Below are 26,599 nucleotides of genomic sequence, written 5' to 3' on the forward strand. Positions count from 1 at the left end.
TTTAATATATAATAATAGTCTTTATTGTACAACAAGGACACTTTCGGTGATGAATTGCAAGAAAATTTTACAATTTGAAAATAGTAAAAGTACAACAGTTTTTGCGCGATCAGATTCCCACAACCTCGGCTTAAAATTAATTCCTGAGTGTTGAATATATTTCCGAACCCCAAAAATAGTTTGCTTTTCCGTCTTCAACACACTTTTATGGGAGAATACATATAATAATTTAAATCGTAAAGCATTTTTCTTCATGCAAAGGGGAAGAAAAGAAAGTGACAGGTTCGATTTTACATCATTCAGAAATATAGTGCGGCGCATTCTTCCCAAATTAAAGTATTCAAGGAGGCCGCGAAGACTCGGCATCTTTGAACACCATTCTGTTCGGGCAAGAATGCAATAAATTCTAAAAATATACGAGATATAGAGGGATCTGTGTTTTTTTTATACAAAATCTATTTTAATAAAAATGGAATGTTCAAGCGGGCATGCATCTCCTGAGCTTGAAAGTTCCGCTTCTGATCTCCTGCATGAGCTTGTCGACTACACACGAATCCTCGCCGTCCGAGGAGTCGGTCGAGGTGCCTCTGCCTCTTCTCGTCCTCTTCATGCTCATTCCTCTGGTCGGCGCCGGCGACTGCTGCCGCATCGTCAGCACTCGCGCCTCTTGCACCCTTCTCTGCTCGTTTTCCTGCAGGAAAAATTATTCGTAATCATAAAATCATGTTAATAAGGGTTAAAATTCATGACGGTAGACTCCTTTTTGAAACTTATTTACTTCAGATAGGAAATTCAAAGTTCTTTATTTGGACCTTGTAAAGCTATTTAAATCTATTGAGGACTTGGACTAACCCCTCTATAAAAATTAAAAATTAAAACACAAAAAATTTCTTTTTGCTGTATTTTATGTTTGAAACATGATTTCATATTGCAATTTAAGTAAATTAATAGCTTCCGTTTTGTAATCTGATAGTTCTGGTAATTTATCTTCAAGACACAATTATTTTGCAACTCAACGACCAAATTAATGAAAACTAAATAATTAATGAAATTTCCAGTGTTTTTAATTTTCTTAGTCTCAAAATTCAATTTAAAATAGACATATTTTATTGAACTCACCTTGAGAGAGGTCTGGGCCTTGACAAGGAAGTCGGAGAAAAGGGAAAAGCACTCATTCAGTTGGAATTTCTCTTCATCTTCGCAGAAATGACGTGCCAGCCTTGAGCTGGCCACTTTGATCGCGTCCAACTGCCCGCACAAGTCTTCTGAAGTGGTCATAGCTCCGCTCAAAAAGTCTAAAATTTTAAATTAAAATTCAATTGCTCCCTTATTAAAATTTCTCCTACCGGAAAATTGAATCTTGAGGTCATCTGGTGCGTGTTGAATCTGTTTGTCGAGCCGCTGCACTCCGGAGCTCAGCGCTCTGACCTCCTCCTCCATCAGTTCCAGGGGCACCCTGATAATATCAAAGAAATTAGAAATTTAACAAATTTATTTGTATTTTAATAATTACTTTGCAGCCTCGTGCACGACGTCCAGCTCGGACACAAAGTCAAGGCACCCTGGCTGCTTGCTCGCGATCTCGACGGCAAAGTGGAGGAAGGTCATTCTCGGCTTATTGGCCCTGGTTTCCAGCAGGCGCGGCAGGGTGCTCAGCTTAAACCCAACAGCGTTTCCTGCGTAGCTACCCTGAAATAAAAAAATGTAAATCCAGGGCTAGATTAAAAAATTTTAATCGCAACTCACGGCATTGAGCATGTTGCCCAGGTGCAGGATCAACGCGAGGAATTCACGCAGGGAACTATTTTCTACCAGTGTGGAACACGCTTTTAGCACTGCCTTCAACTGAGGCCGCAGCTCTTTCGCCGTCGGGTTGAACTCTTCACGCTGGGAAATTAAAGAGTTTAGGTTTAATGATCTAAAATAAAAAGAAATTAACTCACTTGGAGCATGGCTCGGATTCGCAGGGCGTAGCTAGGCACTTCATTCAGCTGCAGGTAAAAGCTCTCTGCATCTCCCAGTCTCATTTTTTCGTCAAGCTGCTGAGCCTTGATCATCGCCAACTGCAAAGAGGAAAATAAATCAGACAACTACTCGAATTTGATTTGATTTGATTACTTCATCTGGTTCTGGCAAAAGTCTCAAAAGGCCCCGCAGCTTGTCGGCGCCGATTGCTCTGCCGTTTCCCTCCTGGATGGTGGCCAGAAGGCCATCGACGCCGAGTTCTCTGAACTGCCGCAGCAAAATGTTGACGCCAAGACTCCTCTTGGAGTCGAGCACGTTGACCACCTGCACGTCCTGGCTCGGGGACTTGGGGGACAGAGGCGCCGCGGCTGTTGCCTCTGGAGACGTGGTTCGCTGGCAGAACAGCTCCTCCATTTGCCGAAAGTCGACAGTCAAACTCGGCGGCTGGGCACCAACAGTGTTCCAAACTGTGTCCTCTGTGGAACAGAAACGGTCCATTTAATGAAAATTAATCATTGCTGTATGAGTTTAAGTCGATGATCTATTTTATCAAATCCGACAAATTGATTGAAATTGATTTTTCGTATTTAAATCGACTTTTATTAGTGAATTTAACAACTGAATCGCAAAAAATGCTCTGAAATCTAGATTTCCATTCAAATTTAATCAATATTTTTGGTCGGGAAACAATTCCAAAATGGAATTCATTAATCGGGTTTTACGTAAAAAACTTGTCTGCTGTAAACTGAAATAATTATTTAAATATTTAATTTGGTTGTATTTTTTCCGTCCTGAGGTTACATTAAATTGCAAAGTATTTAAATGTGATGCTAAAATGTACAACACAGAGTTAAAATCATTTAAATTATGTGCATCATTCTGCTTGCCACTGCAATATATTTACAAATAATTATTTACAAATTACAACCCACACAAAATTTGCTAAATAGTTAAATATTATTTATCTCTCTAAAATAATTAAATTTACATAATTTATTTATTTATTGAAGTCGGGTTTAAAACAATTCAACGAAGCATTTGCAATTAGAATAAAAAATTATTTTAAAACAAATTTTTATGTTTGTTAAATGTGAAGAAATAATATGATTCCATGGATTTTTATTCCTCATTATTTACCATTATTTTAAAGCTTGAATTCCGGCCTAGTTTGTAGTGTAAATGAAAAGTCGATTAACTCGATTTTATTTCTTTATTTTTAATTACTTATTATAGCCGCATAATTTCAGATCTGATTGACTCACCGTAGTTTTTGTTTGGTGGAATTTTGGTCCAGTTGAGCGTCTTGAGCCTCTTCTTTGACGGCGGCAGCGAGTTGTGCCTTTGCAGCTCCGTGTCGGGGCTCCAGCCGGACGGCAGGGTGGCCGGCAGGGAGTGTCTGGTCGGCGAGGCGAAGTACTCGCCCATGCTCATCGCCGGTGGGGGCGGCGGGCCCCCGGAGGCCAACATCAGCGGGGGTGGGGGCGGCGGAGGGCCTCCTGGGCCCGGTGGAGGCGGCGGGGGAGGCGGAGGAAGCATCATGGGGGGCGGAGGCGGGGGCGGCGCGCCCTCCATGGGCATCGGGGGTGGCGGGGGCGGAGGGCTGACCGGCGCCGGGGCCTCCTCGGGCACGGGGGCCGTCTGGGTGGCGCACTCGCTCGGCTCCTCGTCCATCGGGGTCTGCGTGGAGGAGGTTTTCCGCGAGGGCTTGGCAGCCGCCTCCTCCATCGTCTGCGTGCCCGACGAGCGGCTCGGCGTGCGGATGTTCCAGCGACGCGCCCCGCGGGCCCGCGGCGTCTGCGAACTCGCGTTTTTCGCTTGCGACTGCAGCCGACCCAGCCGCCGCTGCGCCCAGTGCAGGGACCCGTCCAGCGCCCTCGACGACACTTCTTCCAACAACTCCCACATAAGATCACTGCACAAAAACATCATTTTTAATCTAAATATGCCAGTTTTTTCCAGCATTAGAGGCTAATTTTAGGGTTGGGAATTAAAAATACATTTTAACCTATTATATTTACAATTTCTTTGCTAACCTAGCACTTTCTTTCACATAGTTTAAAGAACGTATTTTCTTGTTTATTCACGATTATTTTCAAATTTGAGTAATTGAATTAGAATGAGTTATATCTGTTACTATTCTATTAAAGTAAACTATATTTTAAAACCAATACACGTGTCGAACTAAAAATTGCATGTCCTAGTCAATCCTTTTAAATTATTTAACAGGCTCACAGTTTCCCAATTTTATAAGTCCTATAAGCTAATTTTATATTAAATCCCAAAAAGTAATAATGATCAACATTTTTTCTACAAGCCTTTTTGGCAGGATTTAGTTTTGAAATGATAAAAAAAAGGATTTTTCTCTTTATGAAATGCGGCAGTGGAATCGAGGAAATTGCAAATTAATTTTTTTCCAGCACGCTAAAAAATATTCTTGAGACATAAAATATTCTCATAAAATCTAGAACACAAAATCAAGTGTATTGATATCAAATCTTCCTGTCTAAGTTAAAAACGTGACGTACAACTAGATTTTTTCGTCATTAATAAGAGAATGGCGTTATGAGTCACGGATAATTAGAATTACATTATGTCACCTGCTACTTGGAGAAGTGTCATTCATACACACCTTTGGAATTTCCTGTAGTAAATAAAAAAATACTCATTTTCTGTACGATACCGATAAAGCAATTATTGCTCTAGTTAGAATTATCTTAATTGGTGGTGCCTAAACATTTATTAGCAATTTTTCCTTTTATTGTTTGAATTGCTCCAGCAAATTTTTATTGGATATAATTGCCTGCTGTGTGTCGCTGTTCCCTATCCTCAAATAACACAAAAATGAGAATAAACATAATCTACACACCTTTTCCTACTGGCTGTGTCTGTTTGAGCCAAGTTTAATAGCACCGAGTGTAGTCGGTACGCTTGAGGAGTTCCCAAAACCTGCAACAATCGCATTTCAGTATAAAATTTCGATTTTATGATTTCTACGGTTTTCACCTTCTCGTAAAGGGTGTGAAACAGCTGGTGGTGCGACAAAGTCATCATTTCCTCTGACTGGATCATTTGTTCCTCGTCCATTTCCTTGCTCTCTTCGAACGCATTCAGCTGGACACTCAACTCTGCCTCCAGATCATTTGCTCTCAATGCGGAGAGTTCAGCTCCGAATCCAACCCCTAGAAAATCATTATTAAAATTACTTTATAATAATCAATCATATTTAATTATTTGTTGAATTCTTGTAATTAATCTAAGTCAACTCCTTGCGTCCTCAAGGAGGTGTCGACTAAATAAGTGAGGGAACAATATGTTCGCCGCTGCATTTCTGTGGTTATAAGAAATTACAAACAACTGGGAGCTTATTTTAATGGGAAAGCTAAAGTAAAATTTCTATTTTTCAAAGTGGAAAATAAGTAATTTAGTAGTTTTCAAACAATTAAATAAAAATTAGACCCTTTTTGGCTTGTTGGAAAATGATTTTATATCCAGGTAAATCTAATGTGTCTGCCATTTAAAATAAAACTAACCTATGAGCTCGTTCCTGAGCTTTACCCGGTTGATCAGCGAGTCTGCTCCCTGGATGAGACAGTTGGCAAAGGCCACGATGGTGGAGCGGTAGCGGTCGCTCTCGCACCCCCGCAGCTCGGTCACCAGGGGCTGGAACCTGTAGCGGAGGCCTTGGCTCGTCTGTTCAATTTTTTTATAATTTAATACATATGGGACAAGATTCAGGAGGGGGAGGTAATTTTACCGTGTAGAAGAAGAGCGAGTCAAGGGCGAGCGTGTGCCCCTTGGCCGAGAAGAGGCACAGGGCGCACAACAGCTCGAACACCTGCATTTTGACGGTGATGTTTTGCGAACTGAGGGCTGAAACATAAATCAAAGTCATGAGGGCAAGCCAAGCATAAATCAATTGATTTATTCATTCGATTCTCATCGTCATCGCATTCAAATTCTCTCTCGACGGAGTGTTTTTTAATAAATTGACCAGCGAGTGAAACTGATTTCGTGCAGGGAGACGCCAAAAAAAAGGTGGAATCTGCCACAGAAGAGTGTGGTTTTCCTGATGTCAATGATTGATTTCGCGATGCTCCTCCTTGAGGATGCTTAATTTCGGTGCGGTCGAAATTGGTGAAAAAACAAACCAACGATTGGCCGGCGGAGCCGCAGTTCAATGCCGAATGCGGCGAATTTTCTGCGTCATCTGATTAAATTGTGCAAAATGTTAATGCGTAGCAAACAAAGCATAAAAACGAAATTTCACGGGGCGTTTTCATACACAAAAAAAACTCACCACCGACATAAATTTAAATTCGATGAGCAAGACAAAAAATTGATGATACGAAATTTTTAAAATTTAAAATTAAAATCAACAATCCCCAATTTTAAACATTATGGAGCCATCAAACTAGAGGGAATCATGCAATTTTGAGAAATTTAAAATATAAATCAACTTAAAATTCGTAAAATTGGGCACAATTTTAGCTAAGGGACCCCGTGCTAAAAACGTTTTTTAAAATTTGAAAATTTAAACAACAGTTTTAATATTTTTTTTATTCAAGTTCTTATTTCAAATAACTATTTAATGTCATATTAGATTGATTATTTGTCTCCCTGTTGCACATGATTAAAAAAATGAATTTTATATATTCAATTAATTGCAGAAACAGAATAATACACATTTTTAAAAAAAGAATAGATCGTTATTTAGTTTAATTTTTATTTTATAAAATTTCTTGAGCTTGAACATTTTGATTTTTCTTCAAAAAATGCTTTAGAAACGGACATTAAATTAATTTATAAAATTTATGACTTAAGATTAAAAATTTCACTAACAGCTATCCTGAATCAATCCCCGCAAAGCGCTGAGCCATTCAATAAGAACTATTCTACCTTAAAAACTTATTTACTTTTTGGTAATATTAATTCAGTTCACTTATGTGCGTTTTAATAATTAAATTTCAAAGAATTCGCCCAGTCAGACTAAAATAAATTGCTCCGGTTAAAAAATTGCAATCATTATCATACAAAATTGGCGCCGGCAGAATAAAGAAACTCGGGAGAAAAACAGCGTGTGTGCAGCCACGACTGACCACTTTTTTTGAGGCCATCCACACACTCATACATATAAAGCGCGGCAGCCCCTGGTGTTTGCATCATTCCCTTGATCGCAAGCCGCAGCAGCAACACACAGTCATGAAAAGCCTGGCCGCCTGTCTCTTCCTGGCCGCCGTCGTGGCCGGCGCGCTGGCGCGGCCGGCGGAGCAGGGCATCGAACTGCAGAGCTTGCAGGACGTGATGCCGACGACCAACCTGCTCGCCCAGGACCTCGACCTGCTCGCCCAGATGGGACAGCAGCCCGTCGTCAAATACAACCCCCAGGATAGACCCGCGCGCGCCAGCCCCCTCGCACACATCATTGCAGACATCATTGACGTGAGTTTCCAAAAGTTTGGTCACAATTTTTTTATTTCGTGGGAAGATTTCATTGAGAGAAAGTGGTTTATTATATACGAAGTAAAAATGATAGCAAATTTTATTTTTCTGAAGGCTTGAAAATTCATTCCAATTCATCCAAATTCATGAATCCACATTATCAAGAGCTAGAGGAATAATTTGATACATGATAGAAATAGAGGTGTGAGAGTAAAGAACATATTTATTTATTTTTAAGCTAAAAAATAATTATGTTTTCTTTTTTAAGATTTAATAACTGAAATATTATTAATAATAACACATGTATTTGATTAAAAATAAAATTAAAAAAATAAAATACGTGCAATATTTTTAAATAAAAAAATAAGAAATCAATAGATTAAAGTGTAATTCAAATTTTACTAAAATTAATTACTTATTGTATTTTTTTTAAATTATTATTTTATTTTACACCAATTTTCTCGGCATGGAAAGAACAAATTTAATTGTGGTTTCTAAAATATTTTACCTAGAAAGATTTCCATGAATTTTATTTTTCACAGATCAAGTACCAACTCGGCAGGGCTTTCCTATCAAGATTCTTCACTTTGTCAGCCTACTGATAAAACGAGAAAGAATCGCGTCTCGGGTCTCGGCTTCATCGACTTTACCCCAACTGCACCTCAAAGACTCCTTTTTTTATTTTTAAACTTGAACTCAACAGTACAGTGTCAGTAACTATTTATGTAATAAATTTAATTATGTGACAAAACTGTGCTTTCATTCATTCAATCAATCACCGCGCGCGCTATTTTCTCTTTTACAAACAAACCGCAAACACTGGTCGACCGAGCGCGAAAACAACTTGCGCACATGCACAAATCAGCCAAGGTGAAGTGCAAGGTGCAAAAACCAGACACTGCATCTCGTGCACCTTGCCTTGATGCACAACGAGAGCACGCGTGTGTGTTTGTGCACACATATATGCGCGGTGGCGTAATCGCAGAATTAGCGGCCAGAGCGAACCTGACGCGCTCTGTCACAATCCGCGCCACTTCAGACTTTTCTCCGCTCGAGCGCATGTTAACTTTTCAAAGCAGACGCATACAACTCGCCAATTTAACGCGTGAAAGCTGCTGAGTATATGTAATTGACTCAAAAGGATGGGCATTCATCAACGTACTTGCACAGACAGTTCGCCCTGCACTCAGCAAGGATAGTGATGATTTAATGTGCATTTCTCAGCTCACGCGGTCATGCAGAAATAATTTTCTATTTAATCGAGTTTTGTATATATACAGGATTTTTACAGGCTAACATTTAAGAAACTTTGGCTATGCAACAAGTGGCACATTTTTTGAGGATTTTGCACAATTTATTGAAATATTAAACTAATAAAAAGAAGATTTTTTGCAATATTTCGATTCTTCTCATCGCAATAAATCCAACGGTGTGTGAATTATGTGGTAAGCTGTCCTTGTTTCAATTAGGAAATAGTGCTCGCCACTTGATCAGCCAATTTTCTCGCAAATGTTAGCTCTTCACCAATTGAATACATTATTTAAAGTAAAGAAAACAGATTTTATTGAATTTTTCAGTGCCGATCCTTCGTAAAAAGTCTAGAGGAAAAATAGCAAAATAAAGATTGCCTTTTATCTTGAAGATGTTGATTAAGTTTTGCATCCATTGCCGGCTACTTTAAACTGCTAAAAGCACACTCGAAACTATCAAAAATCGAGCTTAAAATCAAACAGTGGTCTAAATTGAAAAACAACTTATGAGCTTAGAAGTTGCGAAATTTACGTTTCAAGGAGAATGAATCAGTTAAAAAAAATATGAAAGAAAATTGGTTTTGAAATCAGAATTTTCTGATCGGAAAAGAAATGATGTGTCAGCAGAGCTTATTTTCAGTAAAAATAATAGAATAGAATTCCCAAGTCTGTATTTTTAACAGATCAATTTCCTCGTTTGAAGAGATACACAACCATTCATCTGGAGGTCATGAGGCTACTTTTTAACTTCATTTATTGCTATGGAAACGTTTTTGTCCTCCGATAATTAAGAGAAACAGACGTTGAAAATGTTAGTTTTACAAAATCTTTCAACCAGAGTGCGCATTGGAAATTATATGTATTAATAGGCTGCTGCGAACGTTGACGGATTATCTCTGCTGTACAAAGGGAACGGTCATAGTACATCGTGACGTTATCTGTGTTAAGGCAGGTATAGATTAAGACAAACACAACTTCTGTTGCCCTCAAAGTTGGTCTTTCTTAAGAGCCAGTTCCATTTCGGAATTAAAATGTTTTGGTCTTCAATTAGAAATTTTATCATCTTGATTGCCGAATATGTTTAGTTTCTTTCTGTACACGATTTACCATTATAAACCTAAAATTCTGAGGGCAAAAATTTTATTTTAATCTAAGAACGTAAAATTGACCCCACTGGGGACTAGATTCGTGCGACGCGCAGATATGGTGTCCGGTGGAGGATGGCGCGAAACAACGGTCACGTGAAAATGCGCGAAAAGAACCAAGTTTTCGTCAATATTGTGATGTAATTTGCATTGCTTGTACTAATTGTGTCCTTTAGATCGTAAAAACAAACTCTTGACACTCGTACGGGAATCAAAAGAGAGCTTTTTGCATCCCACATTCAGACGCCATCTTGGATCTGCGCAGTGCGAACCAATTTTATCGCTCATCTGGCCCCCGCTGAATACAATAAGTTATTGCACTCATTTTGACGCCATTTTGGATCTGGCCGGCGGGAACGCATTTCAACGCGCATCTGGCCACCACTGATCAATTAACCTCATAATAAATTGTCATCTAAATTATTTTTCAGTCGATTGCGAATTTTCTAGTCATTTTCTGTAAAACCCCCCTTATAAATCGTCCGTTATCAAAACACTTCCCCTAGAATGCATCATCGAGTTTTAAAGAGAAATCTAATTTGATTCCTAGATTTCAAATGAATTTATTTTCCTGGTTCCAATTTTTCCGATTTTTATAGATAAAAAAATTTGATTAGCCGCATTTGAGATTATTCTCGATGTTAGTGTTTTAAATTAGACCGTGATAGGAACACTACACACTCTAGTTAAAAAACGTTTGCAAAAAACAGTGTCGTTTTATAATTATCACGCAGCATTGAGATGGACGTTGAACCGTTCAGGTGCGGTGCATCATCCTAATCATTTAAGAAGCTAGAAAGGGGCCCACGATAAAACAAAGTCTGGCGTCCGACAATAGCACGTGTTGTCACACTCAATCTCCATTATTTCAATTCGCTCGGCATAATCTGCATGCTGATAACAACCTCCTTAATTGAGGCCTCAGATCCGAGCGCGCACTCGTCAACACAAAGCCGAAAGTGAGAGAAGCCGCTTTCATCATCGATGCCCGATCAATCAAGGAAAAGATTATATGCGCGTATACAAGAGGGAAAACACTGGTTTCCACGTAGAAACTTAATGCAAAAATCGAGATAAGACTCTAAATCGAGAAGTGACGAGAGCTCACCGTTGACCAGCTGGTGCACGTACTCGGCGTGGTCCAGCAGGAAGGACAGCCCGGCAGCAGAGTTCATCACCTCGCGGATGCACTCGACGACGCGCAGCTGCGAAATTGTCTTTTCCATGCCCAGGGTGGCCCGCGGCGGCCCGTCCGGCGGCCCCGGGCAGCTGCCCAGCCGCTCCAGGGCCTCCAGCAGCACGGCCAGTCCGCCTCGCTCCACAAACTCCACCATCCATTCCCTGAAAATTAGATTAATAATTGGAGTTTATTAGTCATTTTTTAATTTTTCTACTAGATGAATTATGAAAAAATAAGGACGTTGCAGAGGAATGGCTGCAACTGGGGTTGGAAATTTAAGATAATAACCGACCGTTTTTTGCTGTTTATTCCGATGTAATTTAGGAATCAAAAGAGCAATTTTAAGACTTAAAACTGTATGAACCCATCTTTAGAGACCATGCAAAACTTTCTAATTAACCCTAGAAACACATCAAAATTAAAAATTCTCTCATAATTATTCACTTTTCCGGGTCATTAATTTCATCTTTCAAAAATCAAATACTGTTTTTGACGGTTTTGTAATTAGTTTAGTTTTTTTCTCCGAAAATAGTCCTTTTTTATAGAAACGGAAGTTTACATTAATCTTTTGTATGACAAATAAATGTCGTCTTGTTAGTAATTTTGGAGCAAATACTATCATGCCAGCAAATTAAACAGGCATTTATGTGCGGTCACTGCCTTCTTTAATTGATATAATGGGATTCAGTAAATATCCCTACAAAATTGAGTCTTAAGTTGTATTTTGAGATCATTTTTATATTTGCAACATGATTTGCCGACAAGTTCAATTAACTAAAATATGTATAATTATTACACCCACAATTAATGTGCGTTCAGAGAGAGATTGAGATAACATATTATGTATTAAAATTGGTGAAACATGCAAGTAGTGTTTTTTTTTTAAATTTATTTTGGATATATTTGCTAACTCATACCTATTTTAAAAATAATTATATTAGCATTTAAAATAAATAATGACTATATAATGAAAAATAAAAGAAATTGTAAAAATAAGAATAATTATTTTTATTTTGTTACCTATATTTATAATAAAATAAACACATACATTTTAATGTCAGTATATTTAATTATAACCTTATTAGTTTAACTACTATAGACAAATCAAAATTTTTCCTTTACGTGCTTAGTTTATATAAAATTTTAATCAAGTATTTCTATTGTTAGTTCCATTTAGATAGTTTTCGTAGACTTTCTAGTTAGTAACATAATTTACTATTTAAAACACGACAACATCCACCGTATCTAACAATTCATTCCTATATATAAACCTATTTTTTGCCCCTAATATCAATTTATCACCAGCAATTTCCCAATTTGCAGTTTTGAAACAAGCCTTATCACCTAACCCTCTTGTAAACCAAAACACAATAAATAAATCTGAAAATAGAGCCAGGCGTAATTTATTCTTGATATCAAAGTGTCGCCGCCGCCAAAGCAGCAATATTATATCATCAGCAGGAGTCAGGAACTGCGACTTTTGGCCTGTTTGATTTTGTGCTGCACCAGAAGAGATACTCTACGTCGTGCAGGCAGGGGAGAGGAATCGCGACTTAATTTTTATGACGGGCAATAAAATTTTATGGAGTAATCGCATTATGAACTTTGCTGTGGTAATAAATAAGTAGAAGAAGATAGATAAACAAGGCGCTGCACACGCCCAAAGGGGAGCGTCCGCACGAGACCTGTGTGCTCCTTATTCGCAGTTTTCTCAGCATAAGATCAAAGACATATTATTTTAATTAACTATTCAACCGTAGATATAACTTAAAATAGTGAAAACGTGAAAACCTTAAAGTATTATTTCTTACTAAAGTATAACTGAACTATTTATAGACCGAGTAGAAATTTAAAATTATAATTTACGTAAATTAAAAAATTATGTTTTCTTTATTTTCGACAGAATTTATTTTTAAACTACAATAAAGCAATAAATCATATATAGTTTTAATACATGTAAAAACAAAATTATTTTAAATGAAACAAAAATTTAAAATTAAATTGATTTATTGCCAATAATATTAAATTTATGGTTACTTTATTAATAAAAAACAATTAACTTGTGCTAAATTATAATAAATTTTTATTGTTTCGTTTTTATATATTGCTAATATTAGTTCAACCTAGTTGGGCTATTTTTTCACTGTGAAAGATAAAGAATTATATTAAGGAAAAATTCATATTTCTATCTGAAAATTTATACTCCCATAGACAAAAATCAAATATCAATTTATTGTTTACTTCAATAATTCCATCTCAAACATAACGGGTATTACACATTTTTTTAAAGCAATTGAAAATTTTCGGCAAACTGCAAATATTTTACGCTACAGAAAAAGAAAGAAAACAAAAGAAATTTATTTTAAAAATATTCTAAGTACAAAACAATTTGCCTAAGCTTCCATCACTCTTTTGAATTAAATTAAGCTCAAATTGCTGCGCTCAAGCACATTTCCTCGGGGGCAGGATGCGAAAGGAAACGGAAGGAATGCGTAAAATTCCTCGGCGTGCGCTGTGATGATCGAGCGCGTTATAAATAAGAGTCTTTTCCGGTCAGTGAGCGCTCGTTTAGCCAAAAGAGCTCGTTCGCTCGCTCGCTCGGCAACCCTTCCACGCCCAGGCGTGTTTTGAATAAATTTCCTCATTGTGTCGCGCGGGACAAGCGAGATGCGAGCTGGAGACGAGATAGAACCAACGGCTGTTTGTAAATAAATACATAATTGTTTTTTCCTGCTCGTTTTTTTTTTACTCCTTTCGAGAGTGGAAGTGAGTCACACAGAGCGCGCGCGCGCGGCGAAGAATGGAGCATTAAATTTGCCTGTGCGACGAAAACGACAAGCGGCAGCGGATTATCTCTGCTGACTCAAAGCTTTTCGAGGGGCGATGCAATCAAATTAATTTTCTCCGACCGGTGGCGCTGAGCGAGCGACTTCAGATGCTCTTTTCCGCGGCGACCTTGGCGCAGACAAACGCTCATAAAATTGTCACAATGGAGAATGATCTTCACCACGCGTGTGAGAGAAATTGAGGGAATAATAATAAATCGTGCTGTAACGCGTTTCCGATAGACAAAGCCAAAGCGGCGTGTAGTTTACCTCCATTGTCCCCGCGCAGAGTGCGTTCTCCCAGCATATAGAATAGAGGCGATTAAGAGGGCACAGGCCGCTTAAAATATGCGCATCGGTAAATTAATTTTTTTCCAACAGTTCTTTCATTCGGTGATGAGAGCATTTCAAAACGTCAGAATTTTTAAACTTGAATGAAAATTAGGAATAATTGTTGAAACTACTAAAATTTTATATTTTCTTCCTGTTTAATTTGAATTTTAAATATATACATTTAAGGACAGAGATTGCTTTGAGTTTTTTACAGTCGTTAATCAAAATTTGGTAAATATGTAAAAAAAATTTGTAGCAGAAAATTACTCTTTTAAATAGCTCCAACAAAAGTTTGGAATTTTGGGGATTTTTTTAAAAGCGAATTTATTCGCAGGGAGTGCTTGTTTGAGCATTCCAAAAGATTTAATCATTATTTACTTTTGTTTTTATTTTGCTCAGTTTTAAGTGTAGTCAATCGTTTTCAACGGCTCTGGTGATTCAATTTTTTTATCGGTTTTTAGCTAAATTGGAAACGTGTGGATATTTTTATACAACAAACAACTTAATTTACACTCTTCTTGCTGTCCATTGTTTCGTTCAGCAGAGTGATATGCAAAAAAACGATATTTGCTGTAAATATTAATTTATTTTTATCAGTGTCAATGCTTAAGCACAAAATAAGCGAAGTTTCAACAATCGTTACTTTGAATCTAAAAAAATCAGCTTTTAAACACATAAAATTTCATTTGTTTTGCCAACTACCATCAATGAAATAGCCAAATTATTATTTTTTTATCAAAAGATGAATAAATCGATTTCCACAAGTTAAAAACTGTTGGAAGATGACTCAGATTTTTAAAAATATTGCAATTTTTATTGAAAAACACCCCTACTGGATCCTCAGTGAATAGCAAGGAAAATAAAACAAATATAAACCTGACTGAATTGATAATCTGCTCTAATTCCAAGCTCCCACTTCTCAATTGTGTCAAACCAAGGGGGGCGTTATGAAAGAGCTAAAGCATATCCGTTATCAAAACTTTTAAATCAAGATTAGATTAACTTAAAATTAATCCCGCAATTCATGCTGTTGTTTTGTAGTTCAAGGAATTTTTTAAAAAAAAGATGCACCTTGCCATTGAAATAATTCTCTAGGCCACCTTTCCATCGCAAAACGCGAAATTAAAGGAGCTGAAATGTCACCACGGAAGCTGCAGAGAGAAGTAAAAACAACCGTGACTTGAAACACGTTGTGTGCTTGCTGCCGTCGAAACTTTAATCTCATTCCCAAAAAAGTCACAGTTTAAATTATTAAGAAGCGAATGCTGACACGAAACAGGTTCATGCCTCTGGCCTTGACCCCGTGGGAATTCAAAGTTTGCCTTTAAACTTAAAAGTCTTACAAATAAATGCCAAAGCAAGAGGATGGGCGAAATAAGGCAACTTAAAATATAAAAGCTGAAATATAAAAATTTTAACTTACAAGAGTTTCCAAATAACGCGTTCAACCCATTTAAACATAATCTTGTTTACCGCCTGAGACGCAATTAAATTATCGAGCCAAAGTCAGCAGCCTGTCTAAATTTACGACAGGCTCTACAAGTGTTACATAACTGAATCAGAGATTATTAAATTAATTAATGAATTGAGGCGATTGAAATTTTTGAACCGGGTTCCAGGGCGCTACGGTGACGTGATCGCGGTGGTGGTTGGCAACTTGGCAGGCCGATCGAGACACAAGAGTTTCGTGTATCATTCTGAGCACAAAAGCACTGATAAGAACGATTATCTGATTAGTCAAAACGAGCTACAAATTCAAACGGTTGGCCATTATTATTTGGCTTCTGAAAATACAAAATACGCACGAATATGTCGTTCTTAAAGACTTTAGAAAATTGAACTTTAAACATTAAAAATAAGACTCTGCTTATTAACCTTAATAGAAAATTTGAAAACTAATTTTTAGAAATCTAAAATTTATATTATTAATAAACAAAAATTTAAATAGTTAATTACTGCAAAATGGATGGTCGCGTTAACAATTAGGCAAGGGAAAAAACCCTGTGCACTTAATTAAAAAAGATGACGCGTCAGCAATGTTAAGGTGAGTAAAGATTAAGATGTTTCAATTCTTTTACTCTGATTGTATGTCATCTCGGCCTAATCGAAATTTACCAAAGGTTAAATTAACAAACAGCGCAACAATATATACAAAATTTATAGCAAAATATACCAGCGCATTAAAAAGGGAAACAGGGAAATTACGCCTTTAAAACATTCCAAGATGTATGAAAAAAACCTTAATTTGAAGCCAATAATTTTTTCTTATTTTCACACTTATTTCCTTATGCGTATTATCCCTTTGTCTTTTTTCTTGACGTGTTACTAGTCCATCCCAATCTCATTTTCCATTCTTTTGAGTTTGATGATGCGTCACTGAACTGGTTGCACACTCCGCCTAGCTGATTCGTCAAAGTATATAATATGGAAGCACTTTTCACTCTTTCAAACGATTATTTTCTAAATTATTTATTTCAGCATTCATTTTTTAATCACAAAATTAAAATGAACGAGATTTTTAAGTTTTTGAGCACTCTTTTTAGAGAAAAAAAATCTGGATCAATCCCCAGAATGATTTCTTCCTTTTGAGAGTTGAAGAATTCAAGGGTGAATTTTTTATCATTTTTATAAAAATTGGAAAAGTTGATAAAAAAATTAACATTGATGGAAATTTTTAAAATCGTACTGTGGCTGTTCAAAAATATACAACCGCCGCATGTTTAAACATTGGAATATTTTAAAAGGAATTTTAAGTTTTTGACTTTGGTTTTTTCGGTTGCAGTCAACCAATCTAAAATATATCATGATTTAATGCACCTGCCATAAATTTTAATTTACTTATAAGTATGGCTCCATCCTCTTTCAGACGAAGAAATATGAAAAAGTCAAATATCTTTTTTGTTTTTTAATCGTTTTTAAATGTGCCGTTTTGTCCAGTAAGTACGAGGTGCTTTGAGAAACAAGAATAAAATTTTTTTTAAAACTCAAAGTTGATGCGATTTTCCTATTTGCTTCCCAATCCAGACGAGATTTAAAAAAAATAATTCCCACCATTTAGGCTAAAAAAGTAACGGAAATGACCGCGTCAGGGGTGTAGATTATTCAAATCATTCTTAGGACTAAATTTAAAATAAACTACATATTTCTTGTAAAAATTTGCTAATATTGTGTAAAAATTCGATGAATTCAAGTCAAAAGTTTCACAATTTATGCAAAAAGTGACGGTTGACGGTACCTTTTCTCCTTGGGCAACTTCATAACGCGTGCAAAAACTCGAACAGGAGTAGTCTCTTGACGCAATATCGCTCAACAGCCCATCCACTGCTTTTTGTCCTGTGCAAAAACGCCAAATCCATATTCACATATCACAGACACACGCGCACGTCCCGAGCTCAAACCACACACGCACTGCTTTGCTTGCTGGGCTGGCAAAAAATGTGAGTGAGTCGGTGCCGGACGGAAAGAGTGAGCGCAGACACCGAATTGAACGTGTGTGAGTGAGACTGGCCGAATGTGGTACTCACAGGCATTTGTCTCTCTCTCTCTCTCTCTCTCGCTCTCTTCCCAAGATAAGCGACGAGCGCTGCCTGAGTGAGTGTGCGGAGGAGGAGAAACAAAAAGACTCTGCCTTTCGGCTCCGGCACTTGGATTTGAGGCCAAACCTTTTGGCATTCTAATTGGAAACGAAAGAAATAAATTGAATCATACACGTTATGAAATTCAGTAATTGTAAAAAGATTAATCAAAACTGGTGTATGTTAATTGTTCAGAATCTCAAAATTTTTATTTTAGCTAGAATTTTTGTCAGTAAAAAACAAATTTAAAAGATAAAATTTTTACGTTCATCTTTCCATTTTTAATTAAAATTTTGTCTAATTAAATTAAAAAATAACAATAAATTTATTTGATTTAATAGATTTAAAGATAATTTTATCTTGTTCATATATTTTAAATATTTTCTCGACTCAGGTACACACAAACAGTACAACAGTAGGTTTCAATTATGGATATCCAACATAGACATTCAAGTTTTTTTGTCAAGTTATAACTCAAAGTAAGAATTTTGACAGGTTACGGGCAATAACATTATCATAATGGAATAAAAGAAGTAAATATTGAGATTTTTATTCCATCATCGAGATTTTATAAACTTAAAATAATTATTCATTTAATTTATTTCAGAAAAATTCGAGTTTAACGTAAATTTGTTACGTAAAATATCGAGTTACAAAAAAAATTGTTCAGGAGGTATTTGTGTGTGGTATTGTCAGGGTGGAATGACTTTTTAATCTCTTATCCCCTGTGTCTCGTTGCTACATGCTTTCCTTGCATTCCCGCGCCTTTTCCTTGTACCACACGTTTCATGGTCAATAAATATTAACCCTCTTGTAGTTTACAAATACCACCTCTCCTGATGATAGGTAAGCTGAGCGCGTTATTGCCGGTGGTCTTCTACAAAAATCTTATTACTATATAGCAAACTAAATTTCAGCGGGAGCCAGATGTGCGATAAAATTGGTTCGCACTGCGCAGATCCAAGATGGCGTCTGAATGTGGAAAACAAAAAGCTCTCTTTGGATTCCCGTACGAGTGTCAAGAGTTTGTTTTTACGATCTAAAAGACACATTTTTTACAAGTAATGTAAATTATGCCGCAATATTGACCAAAACTTGGTTCTTTTCGCGCATTTTCACGTGACCGCTTTTTCGCGCCATACTCCACCGGACGCCATATCGGCGCGTCGCACGAATCTGACCCCGCCACTAAATTTAAAAAGTTTAAGACAAAATTGTTTCTAGTAAACTTTCTCCGACATTAAAGTCTCTAAGAATCGTGAAATTTGGACTCAACAAAAATGGCGCAGTAAATTCAACTGAAACAAAATAATTTTTAAACTGAATTATAGAAATTTAAAAATAAAAATTTGCAACAAAAATCTACAAATCTCCTGCGAATATCTTTTAAATGTTGATTGTTCTCTCAAGATGTCTATTGTTTCGTTCTAGTAAAATTGAAATCTTCAAATTTTACCATTTGGCCTGAAAAGATTTTTTGAAAAAATTCTAAGCTTTTAACTCTTGTAAAATAGGCAATTCTGGGAATTTCATCTTAATATTTTGGGCATCTACATTTGTCCTTTGTCCTACATTTCTCCACAAAATTTGATCAAGATCTGAAGACCAGCCACACCAATAAAGGGTTTTATTTTTAGAGTGCACTGATATCACGATTTTTTAATATAATTTCATAGCTCTTTCAATGCTCTTATTTGTTTTGTAATTGGCACAAAAAAGGAGTTTTTCAAGAATGTTCGAAAAACTCTGAAAATGCGGAACCCCCCACCCCCCCAATTTGTTTGGGTTTTCCAGCTGTTTTTTTTTACAAAAAACTGCGGTGCATTTTACGCATTGCAAAATTGATGAATCTTGATCTTTCGCAAAATGTTGCAATATTTTATTCGGCCGGGCGTAGAATCCATCCGGCGGCGCGCGCGACAGAAATAACCACATTGTTCATCACACGGCATGCTGGTGAATTATTAATTGTGTCTATAATTCGCAGCATGCACGCAACGTTCGTTCATTGTGTGCGCGCGCGATGCTGCTTAATTCGAGTGGAATATCTACACTCGAAGCAGCCTTTTCGCAAACAAACAGAGAGTAAAAAAAACTCCTCCCTGCGTGACAATGAGTACATGAGCGAGCGGAAACAAGTCTCTCTGCCACTTGTCGCGCTGACTCAAAGCAAATTGAAATTCTCTCGCCTCCCGCGCACGGCCGAACTCTCAATTGGCCGCTCTTTGCAAATTTTCACGTACGAGACGATGATTTGCAAGGCAGGATATGATGTGATGCACCGCTCTCGACACATTCCTGTATGTTTCAAGTTTGTTTTGCAAAGCCAATATTTGCCAAAGGAATTACGCGACCGTTGAAAAGCAGACGAGAAAGTATCAACCCCTCGGGAGCCTATATAGCGCCATAAAAGAGGTTGATATACGACCGATGTAAGCCTCATTATCGCCTCTTTATTTGCAACAACAGCTGAAATTATCAGCGGATTAAGTTTCAACGTCTTAGCTGCAGTGCGATAAGTATTGAACTTTAATTTTGGATTATTACGGCTATAATTCTATTAGTAAAATACATAATATACTACGTGCTGAAAATTTGGACCCAAAACTTAATCTTGAGTTTTAAAATCTACGTCCTTGTTTACTCAGGCAAATTATGACAGCATTTCACAGATAAAACAAAAGGGAAACGAACGTGTCAATCAAATAACAAAAGCTTTTCTAATTTCGCAATCGCGTGCCGCGTGCCGAAATTCACTATAAAGAGAAGCCGCGTAATTTTTCTCAATTCCAAAGAAAGCCCCTCCCAAATTTTTCGGAATAATACTTATATGGTCCCAAATTTAGTGCAATTACCGAAAAACTGCTTCCATTCGGAGACAATTAAGTGAGTGACGCACGCAAAGCTGTTGGCTCAGACCGGTTGAGTTGTTTATCAAGCAAATTTAGCGCTGACATAAATCGATAAGCGTCGATGAAAACCTCAATTTTGCCCCATTTCACTTTCCTCATAATAGTACACTTCAAAACAGAACAGTGGTGACTAACCTGGAGACGACCTTGAGCAGTTTCCTCAGGGCTGCGTAGTTGGTGGTGATGGGCACCCTGATCATGTTGATGCATAGCTCAGGTTCCCACCTGGACTGCAGGTCGCTGCCCTCGTCGCGGCGCAGTTCCTCCAGTAGCCGCTGACCTGGCTCCTCTGAAGGCAAATTTAAAAAATAAAAGTCAAAAACATAAAGTAGAAAAAAAATTTATTTTTATTTTAAAGTCATTCTATGTTTTCTTTTAACAAGTTTTAAAATTTTAAACAGTTATTTTATTTAATTTTTAAATGTCAATATTATTAAGATTTTTTTTAAATTTGAGAATAATTTTTGTTATTAATTTGCATTAAATTAAGATATAAGGAATTTAATAAATTGTATCCTCTCAACCATCGTGTTGAGTGTAGATTAATGAGAAATTAAAATTTTCCCAAAACGTGTACTGTAGGATATCCGCTCTACAAGGAAGTTATCTTAGTTGTAATAAAGGTCCATATTGCTCTTCAGCTGCAAGCTGCAAGTATATTAACTCGATTAATTTTTACATTAATTGAGACCTTGATTTACTCGATTTGTTTACTCAAAAAATAAATAATTTCAACCATTAGCTATAATGTCAAATGGCTTTATTTTACTTTAGGGCAATCGTCAATTTTTTTTCTGAGCTTTCAATCGTAGCGGACCACCGAATGAGCATGAATCGTGCGATTTAAGTCATTGGAACCACGTTTAAAACAGTCTAAAATAAAAAACATTTTAATTGACTAAAATTCCACATTTGTGCTTCACATTAGAGCTTTAGAAACCGTCTAAATCAGCTAAGAAATCGTTTCATTCCGTGAAAATAATTGCAACGAACAACAGACTTAAAAATAGTCGATATTTTACGAAAAAAAAAATCATATATAACTCCGATTTGATCCATAATTTAAAAAAAAGCTGTGGAATAAACAAGTGATTTGATTTGTTTAATTTCTTCTGGAGGATGTCAAACAAATTTTACGTCGCGATAATAATATTAAAGAAAAAGCAAACTTCGTATTTCTCGTGATATCCGAAAGCGCGAGTGCGTCATCGCGAGAAACTGATAAAGCTGAAAGGTAGCATCAAATCTCGTGAAGTCTAATCAACACTGCACCTATTATCAGAACTCAACTATGAGTCTCGGAATGATTTTCCTGATTGGCAATTCAGTAATTTAAAGCTCCAATTCAATAAAAAAATCAAACACCCTCAATTTTTAAAATATATTCTTTCTAAATTTCAAGAATTATTTCACATCCCTTTTTTAATGATAATAATTTTAACTAAAAAGTTAACAAACAAACGAAACATTTTAAAGCAAGGAAATGAAAGGTTTTTACCTGAGTTGCTGAGCGACCTGCGAGCCCTTTCTGCGACACGGTTCCATAGTTGCTGTCCAAGGCTGGTTGTCATGCCTATAAGCAGACATATTGTTATTACACGCAGGAAGTGGGTGAAGTGCTTGTCGAGACGTTTGATGTTTTCAAACAAGCCGACGTGGGCCAGAATCGATGCAACGACACCATTATCAAGCCAGTCGTCCTCCAACATTTTATCTGCTCCGTTTTCAAATCTCGGACAACGTGAATTCAAATGCAGCTATTTTCAGCAGCGTTGTAATGAACGACTTGATTGCACATTTTAAGAGTGGAGAGTGAGTAATTTTGCATGTTGATCGCTAGCGGGAAGGCATAATTCAACATACAAAATTGATAAGATATATAACGTCCCTCGTCGCTACCGTGTCGACCCTAATAAATTTTCAAGTTTAAGCTTTGGCAATGAAATTTGCCTGCGTTCTTTTCTTATCCTTAGTGGTGGCCTATATTTTAACTTTTGCTCTTGAAGTTTTTTTACTGTTCACGCCTTCGTTATTTTAAACAATTAGCTCAGCAAAAAATGGACAAGATCAAATAGCAACCAAAGCTGATTTGATATCATTAAATTTGAAGTGTTTTGCATTCAGCACTTCTTGGGAAAAACAGTCTCTTTTACATGATTCCACTTTGAGATATAAATTATCTGCCAGAAACAAACACGCAGCGTGCAACTTGTTGTCTAGGAAGATTCAAAATAAAGTATTTCTCCCCTTTGGAAATCTTATCGTCAGAACACATGTTGTACATAATGAGTATCGTTCAAATAATCTAATCATAACAACATGGCTTACTATCATTATTATGGAATATCTTTGACAAAGAGGGTAATTGAACCAAAAGTCCAGTGTCGAGGTCGAGTGCATCAAAGAACCACACCGAATTCCAATAGAGTTTGCGATATCAAATTAGAAACGGATTTATTGCGTTGTATACTCAACACATAGAAATATCCAGAACAAAAATTTTTTACTGCATCGTGATATACAAAACAAAGACAAAAAACGAATTTAAAATTTTTGTAAATGAACTCAGGTTTTCAGAACTATTGGAAGACCTCTGTATCATCGTTAACAGTAATAAGGAACATCTAATAACGTCTAATAAATGAAAATTTACCTATTTTTTCAAACTCAGTCAAAAATAATTCTTCCATTGTGTATCATGCTCTCATGCGACACGCACTGACAATAAACCCTAACGAGTATGTAGCATTTTGAAAGAAATTCCCAACAAATATTCTGGCCAAATGTAAGCAAGGACGCTGTAAGTTGCAGCTTCTAAATACCAAATGCATTCCGCAGCGTGATATTATTCAAGACAAATTCCAAAGCATGTTAATTTCCTAGAAAATTGTCAAAATTGCCAAAATCGAGAGTTCTGTCTTCTATTGTTTTTTTTTTTCTGAAAGACCATTTCCCTATATATATGCGCCATTCACAGTTTGATTTTTTTGTTTCAAGAACGCGCAGTAACTGAAAAGCTACAATTTTAGCAAAATGAAAACGCTTTTATAAGCGCTGAAAGAGTTTCGACGAGAAAAAATTTTTAAAAATATTAGTTTGAGAGAAGATTTATCCTATTTTGATTTTTACCAATTATTGGGGAGCTTAACTTTTGACAGGTTGCTAAAAATAGAGTATAAATATTGCAAAGATGAAACTCCTGATATTAACTCACGTTTGATAATTAGTTTAAAGCCAAAATTTACCAATTAAAACCACCATGCATAAATTTTAGCAAATTCAGCGCGATTTTTAAATGTAGTGAGAACTTATGTATCCCTAGCTTGAAATTTTCACAGTAAAGATTTCACTAAAAGAGATAAGATACGTATCATCTTGACGAGTGGAATTTTCGCATTTAAAAAAATGTAAAGAAAATTGGGAAGATTTTCTTATGCTTAATCGGTTGCTAATCGCAGCTATTTCACTACAAAAAATAGTTCATATATTATAAAGAAGTCTTTTGTATCTACACAGAGTATCGTACAAGAAACACAATTGGTCCACTATGAGAGAAGTAGTTATTTCTTCGCTAATTCTCGCACAATTTCTGAGAGAGTTAATTAGTTTAACAATTTTGAGTCAACCAAAAATTTCAATTAAATTATTGTCCTGAATCAATATACTTCAAAGGACCAACTTCTGCTTCGGGGTTCGCTAATTTTGGAGTTAAATATGCAACTATAAATAATACGTATTATCTAACATTTTAATTTTGGCGCAGTAAACCCAGCCAAAAATTCCTACTCATCTGGGATTTTCAGCATTTTTCATAGTTTTTGTCCGGATTTTGCTCAATAAAAATCATAAATTTCATTTTTTTTAGACCGAAAGGAGCAAAAAACCCTACTGAATACTGATAATAAATTAAATCATTTTGAGAAACCACATTGGCACTAAAATAATTTTTAAATTGAATTTATTTCCATTTTTGGCCGTCAAAGACATTGCGTATTTTGTTCAGATAAAATGCACAAATATGCGGAAAAGCATTCAAAACATATCCGTTTTTTCATTTTTTGGAAAAATACATGGGTTTTTCTGCAACTAACATTAAAAATTTTCATCTTTCAAAAACGATTTTTTTTAAATTTAAGTAAAATCTTAAAGACAAGATTTTTCACCGCAATAAAAGGCGCGCAATCAACTGTAATGAGTCGTACCTGGCATGGGTGAGGATCGGCGCGGCGGTGGTCGCGCGAGCAGGCTGGTCGTCGGAGTCGAAACACGCACTCAATCAGACTAACAAGCGCATGCAAAGAGAGGCGCGAGCTGCAACCGCAATATGCAAACTCGGTGCCGAGAACGTAATAAATAATTGAGTGTCGCCAGCGGGACGGGTGCGGGTGAAACAATAGAGGGCCGTTCAAGTTCAGTTCAGCAGCAAAACAAAGCAAAGCGCCTCTACCAGCATCCCTGTGTGTGTGTGTGTGTGCGCGCGAGGCAGGCGCGTGCCTAGCGCCTCTATTGCGAGTCGCAGACTGACACTTCTCGTTGCTGCACTTTTTTCATATTATATGTACAAACAAAAGTCGGTGTTGAATTATAGAGCAACGGCTCGCGTTACACGACCGCTTGCTTTTTTCTGCTTCGCGGGACGTTTTCGTGGCGGCTCGCCCAAAAGCCGTCTCGCCTTTCGCACTCCGCATCGCAGAGAGAGGAAAATATGTATGTATGCTGCACGCTGACATCATGCAGCGGACGAATTAATGCGGTATTTCTTTTTTTCGGATGCTAATTGAATCTGTTTGCGGTGCTAACAGAGGACTTGTTTCTTCTTTTCATTTCTCGGCGTGACAAGTGTGCAATGTGTGGCGCCGCCTTTCATTTTTCAAAACGGAGCGTTTTTTATGTTTAAAAAAACTGGAAATGTTAAAACTGAATTGATTTTACCCAAAATTAGATCGCTCTTATTAACAGACAAAATTTGAGTGCCCGTGAAAAAGTTGTAATGCTCGAAAAATTGGTTTGAAAACATTTGAAATTGATGTATGGAAAATATAATAAGAAAAATCAATGCCCAAAATTCAAATGAATGAGAAAATAGATATAATTAGACTAGCGGGGTCCAGATGTGCAATAAAATTGGTTTGCACTGCGCAGATCCAAGATGGCGTCTGAATGGGGGAAGCAAAAAGCTCTCTTTGGATTGCCGTACGATTGTCAAGAGTTTGTTTTTACGATCCAAAAGACACAATTAGTACAAATAATGCAAATTATACGTTACAATATTGACGAAAACTTGGTTCCTTTCGCGCATTTTCACGTGACTGTTTTTTCGCGCCATACTCCACCGGACGCCATACCTGCTCGTCGCACGAATCTGACCCCCGCTGAATTAGACATAATGATTTTCGATAATTTCACTTTGAAAGATAAACACAGGTGCAACTAATCCAAAGTAAACTGCAGGATTTTATCTTAAACTTCTTAGAAAAGTTATTTTTCAGAAATTTTGCCGTACATATTCACTTTTGATTCTTGATATTGTCAAAGCTTTGCTTTAATCTTCAACAATTTACTCATGACGTGCCCTAGAGGAAATAAATGAAAATATATTGTGCAGATTAGCTCTGCGAGTGCGATATAAAAAGAAGGCCGTTGCGTATTTTTTATCAATGTAATACTGCGTGAAACTCATAACTTTTATAAAAGTAAGCAAGTCACTGCTTCACTTGGTTCAAAAGTGTTTTTTGCGGTGTGCGTGTTGTGTGCGCAAGCTGTTGCTGACAATAGCAATCAAAAGGTCGAAATTTAAGGCTGCGGTTGGGGTAAATATTGATCTGTGTGTCATGTTTGCTGTTGACATCCATCTCACCTGCTAATGTGGTGAAATCGGACGCCGCGACATTCAACGTCGAGTCGCCGCCAGTGACATCAATGCTGTCAGCACCCACCGCCTTTGACGATTCCGCACCCATATTAACGAATCTGAT

At 36.9% G+C, this 26,599-nt stretch overlaps 1 protein-coding gene across 5 annotated transcripts; it reads right to left on the bottom strand.

Moving 5' to 3' along the window:
- On the bottom strand, nt 1-26,599 carry LOC135935949 (inverted formin-2-like). 5 transcript variants are annotated; one of them, XM_065478579.1, is made up of 16 exons: nt 26,482-26,599; nt 22,123-22,197; nt 20,760-20,913; nt 10,908-11,140; nt 5,720-5,835; nt 5,496-5,655; nt 4,969-5,144; nt 4,832-4,911; nt 3,228-3,877; nt 2,119-2,441; nt 1,944-2,063; nt 1,747-1,887; nt 1,514-1,689; nt 1,347-1,456; nt 1,120-1,295; nt 1-691 (listed from the first exon to the last, which is right to left on the bottom strand). In XM_065478579.1, exons 1-16 carry the CDS (start codon nt 26,582-26,584, stop codon nt 479-481), a joined length of 3,006 nt encoding a protein of 1,001 aa, XP_065334651.1. In that variant the 5' UTR covers nt 26,585-26,599; the 3' UTR covers nt 1-478. The 5 variants fall into 5 exon arrangements, with proteins under 5 accessions (XP_065334651.1, XP_065334654.1, XP_065334653.1 ...); XM_065478582.1 differs by lacking the exon at nt 26,482-26,599 and adding an exon at nt 24,827-25,058; XM_065478581.1 differs by lacking the exon at nt 26,482-26,599 and adding an exon at nt 22,255-22,422.

Source organism: Cloeon dipterum, chromosome 2 (assembly GCF_949628265.1).
Source record: "Cloeon dipterum chromosome 2, ieCloDipt1.1, whole genome shotgun sequence".
Classification (NCBI taxonomy): domain Eukaryota; kingdom Metazoa; phylum Arthropoda; class Insecta; order Ephemeroptera; family Baetidae; genus Cloeon; species Cloeon dipterum.